The sequence below is a fragment of the Sylvia atricapilla genome, chromosome 18 (genome assembly GCF_009819655.1).
Source record: "Sylvia atricapilla isolate bSylAtr1 chromosome 18, bSylAtr1.pri, whole genome shotgun sequence".
NCBI classification, from domain to species: domain Eukaryota; kingdom Metazoa; phylum Chordata; class Aves; order Passeriformes; family Sylviidae; genus Sylvia; species Sylvia atricapilla.
The window spans coordinates 5,455,389-5,459,652 of NC_089157.1; the positions used below are offsets into that span (position 1 = coordinate 5,455,389).

The window sequence follows — 4,264 nt, forward strand, 5'->3', positions numbered from 1 at the left end:
GCCCCTGAACTCTTCAGCTCTCTGGATTTTCACTCTGTCCTCCCAGTACAGCTTGTGTTCCCAGGTTTGGGAAATGCTGCCTGAGGATTTGTTCTTTGCAGTGCAGAGAGCTCTGCTCAGCAGCGTGCCTGGGCATGAGTGATGAGCCTTGTACCCTCTCAGCAGTAATGAAACAGCAGAATAAATAACAGCAAATTATTTCTTCAAAACTAGAATTAGGCTTTAAAAAGAATATCAGAGGTGGGGTATGAGTTAGTTGTTTGCAGATTATCATTGCAGTGTTTCCCAGCAGTTCCTCTCAGATTTCTCCCGACCTTTTGTCCCCAGACATGTTCTGAGTTGCCATTTCTTCCACCCACACATCCTCTACTGTCTTATCACTTATTTCTTTGCCTTGCACATATCCATCTTGCTGTCCACCACCCAGACCCTTTCTGAACTCCCCAGCACTGTTTCAACCCCACCTCAGTTCTGGGGTTACTTTTCCACACTCTCTCTTGCCAATTGTTTTCTGCAACAAGAGTCACAATATATCAAGTTGAGCTGCTCATCCTTAATATATTGGGGCCGAGCTCTATTTGATCTGAACATGTTCAACAGGCTGCTCCTGCTCCACTTGGCTAAAACAGGGGACAAGACTTTCTGTAACGCCTCTGTTCCTGAAGCAAGCCCTGACTCTGCTTTCTTCACCAGGGAAGGCATTCGTGAACTGGGGCCTTTTGTTGATCTGCAAAGCAAAAGACAGTCTTCTGGGTCCACAGGCATTGCATTAATTTGTTGGTTTACAAGAGAGAGGTTGCCCCATCCACCCCAAGGAGCCCTGGCTGACTGCTGCCAGCACCTGGGCTGCTGCTGTGCTGCCCATGGGACTGCACATCCCAGGAGGGAATGGGCACTGCCACGGTGCTGGGCCCCATTCTGATGTCTAACCTTTCAGCTGGCAATGGAGCTGTGCTGCAGAGAGTCTCTCTGGGGTAAGAATAGCAGCTGCTGCCTTGGGACACAGCACACATGTCCAGCTCCTCCACGGCAGCACATTGCCCTGCGACATAGAAGGCAGCCTACCCGCCCAGGAATGTCTTCAGGCGCTATTCGTGGAAGCAAATCATCCCCACAAACAGACACGACCCCGCACAGGAGTCTTAGGAGAGCGGGGCTATTTTGGGCTTTTGACATTGAGGAGGAAAGGAGACACGTGATGGGCTGATCCTCCTGGTAGGGGCCTCCTCCAGAGCTCCTGTCATCCTGGTCCCCTCCTCCAGCAATGGCTCTTGTGGAGGCTGAGGGGCGGTTTGGTGTGGCCTTGGAGCTCAGGAGGTGAGGGCAGAAGGAGCTGTTAGTTTGCTGGCGGTGTCAGGGCCAGCCCTGAGTGCCATCAGCAGTGCCCAGCTGTGCTCAGGGCAGGTTTTCCCTGAGGGTGTCACCCTGTCCTTGAGCTCAGGGCGTGGGGCCACCTGCTTTATTCTCAACCACACCCAGGAGAGTGAGAGGAGGTGCCAGAGAGTATTGGAAGGCTCCAAACAACTTCCTGAAAAAGGTGCATTGAGGCACAAATCCTGTGCTTCCAGGAGGGTATTTACTTCTTTGCACCAGAAGCTCTCCATTTCTGAGCAGTTCTTCAGCACCAGGAACGTTTGAGAGGCCCGTTTGCCTCTTCCCAGACATCACAAATTGCCTCTCCAACTTATTCCCATCCTCTTAACATCCTCTTTCTGGTGTGGATTTCTCTCATTACACTTTTTTTATGATTCATTTATCTCTTTTTATTTTCCCTTGTTTGTGAAAGTTGCAGATTAAACTGTGAGAAGAAAAATCACCACTTTCCTAGAAGAGTTTTCTGGCTGGATCAGCCAGCTAAGTTGGTATCCCTTGTGACTCCATATTCAGCTGAACTGATGCACAGTAGCAGAGTTAGCAGGCAGGAACAAGTGGTCAGGGGACTAAGGAGGTATTGGGTAGCTTATAAAGACTCAAACCCTCCATTTTGCCTATACTTAACTCAGTAACAAAATGAGACCCTCATTTAAAGATTCATATCTGGAGCATCTGAAGTTGCAAGTATCAATATTATTGACACTAGTACATCAACAGCAACAGAAAATGTTTGTATTCATAAACGAAGGGAAAATGACTTCCACAGCTGGAGAAATACTTTGTGGAAGTTCTGGTTATCCCAGAGGAAGCTCATTTTTCAGTTTCTGACACCACCTAGAAAGGAGAGGCTTTGATTAGTCTACATATGCCAAGATGAGTCTTTGGATCCCTAAAATAACAAACCACGTTTCTGGGCAACCTGTGCCAGTGTCTCACCACTCTCATTATACCTATTTCTTCCTTATGGTCAACAAAAACATTTGCTGTTTCAGTTTAAAACCATCACTCCTTGCCCTGTCACTAAAAGTCCTTGCAAGGAGTCCTGTGCTGTCTTTCTTACAAGACCAATTCAAGGGGGCCAGAATAAAGTCTGCTCAGAGCCTTCTCTTCCTCAGGCTGAACAACCCCAACCCACTCAGCTTGTCTTTAAAAGCCCCTTCCTTCCAGAGCTGTCCTTTCCAAATGATGCCTGTACCACTGGCAAGGCACAAATCTGCTGCTAGTCGCATTGGAGCAAAGAGCACACCTGCAGTAAAGCCTTACCTTTGTAGCAAGGTATCCTTGGGCCTTAGCTCTGAGTTTATTTACTTGCCTCTCAGCAGTATCTGCCCTTTCCAGGGCCTCACCTATCCCATGCAATGCATTTGTCAATATGGAGAGATCAATATTGGCTTGTTCACCCTGAAATTTCATAACAAAAAGTTTATAACTGGTATCTGTCAACATTCTGGGGCACAGAGCCAACTTTTAAACTGACAGTCCTATGAACTGATAAATATTTGCTTTGTTTTAGTGACTCACAGTTTCCTCAGCTTGTCTTCTGTAGGATTTGATTTTCACCTCCAGTTCATCTATCAGATCTTTTAACTTAATCAGGTTCCTCGTTTGTTCCTGACACTATGGAAAGAGAACGTGGAATTTTATGTCCTTGGGGAAAAAAACCATCGGAATTGCTTTCTGTTTTTTACGCACATGAAAAATGAGCGCTTTCAAACGCCATTCAGATTTGCAGTTGGTTTGCAGATCCTCTGAGGATTGTTCATGTTCTCCTTTCAGTTCAGCTTCTAATTCTCGGATCTGGGGAATTAATCAACAATTGGCTTAAGCCCTCACACCACACTTGGAGAAGATGTTTCAGACACCCATGTTCAGTGCTGGTACCCACCCTGGCCACCAGCTTCTGCATCTGCTTCTTCCCTGCCCTCTGTGCCAGCTCCTCAGCCTCATCTAGACTGTGCTGCAGGCCATTCATCATCTGGTCCAGATTATTCTTCATCCTCTCCAGGTGGGCACTGGTGTCCTGCTCCTTCTTCAGCTCTTCTGCCATCCTGGCTGCCTTGGAAGGGAGATGACACAAGAAGCTGGAAAAATGTGAAAGAACAGCACATACTGTGCACCAGTGCAGGAGATTAACTCCTGTGTCCTGCTGACCATCCCTGCCACCTCACTCCCTGTCTTGGATTTTTTTTTTTTCCATTACTTGATAATGGCAAAAAACATGACATGAAATAGTAGTGAAAAGGGTGGGAAAAGTCTGCCTTACTGCACACAGAGCTGGAGTGACAGAAGGGGGCAGAATGCTCTGTGCCACTGCACGGTCCCACTGTGACCTCACCAACAGCTGGGTGCCAGGGGGAAAACAGCCACAGCAACGGCAGAGTCTGGCAACAGGACATGGAACAGCTGAAAGGCTTCTGTGCCAACACATCTGGCTGTGCTGAGTGCTGTGCTTTAGGGCTTGCCCTGCTACTGCCACAACTTCCTGGAGGGTAGTGCCACAAAGGCACAAAATCGTTTAAAACATTCTGTGTCATTTAAGACCAACTAAGACTTTTTTTGCTCTCAAATGTTGGATTCCTACACAACGTAATTAAGCTCTTTGGTGAAATACTTAGTAACATTATAATTAATACTATTAATACATAATTATAATTAATGTAGAATTCAACAAATTGCTTTGGCAGCAAAATATCTGAAAAGGTCTAAATTGAAAAATGTGACCACCAGAAGTTTTATATAAATATATATGCATATGTGCGTATAATTCATTGTAATGTTTTCCTTCTCTTTTATTCAAACAAAATAGAAGTCTTTAAAACACAACACCACCTCAACCTGAGGAAGAGTTTCTTTCCATGGAGAGTGGCAGAGCATGCAAGAGCTGTCCAGG

The 4,264-nt window shown here is 46.3% G+C and overlaps 1 protein-coding gene across 1 annotated transcript; it reads right to left on the reverse strand.

Annotated features, from left to right (window-relative positions):
- Positions 1-2,094: 2,094 nt before the first annotated feature.
- Positions 2,095-3,984, reverse strand: LOC136369343 (myosin-7-like). Its single transcript, XM_066332127.1, has 5 exons — positions 3,260-3,984; positions 3,067-3,171; positions 2,896-2,991; positions 2,638-2,775; positions 2,095-2,208 (listed from the first exon to the last, which is right to left on the reverse strand). Exons 1-5 carry the CDS (start codon positions 3,419-3,421, stop codon positions 2,185-2,187), a joined length of 525 nt encoding a protein of 174 aa, XP_066188224.1. The 5' UTR covers positions 3,422-3,984; the 3' UTR covers positions 2,095-2,184.
- Between the last annotated feature and the right edge of the window lie 280 nt (positions 3,985-4,264).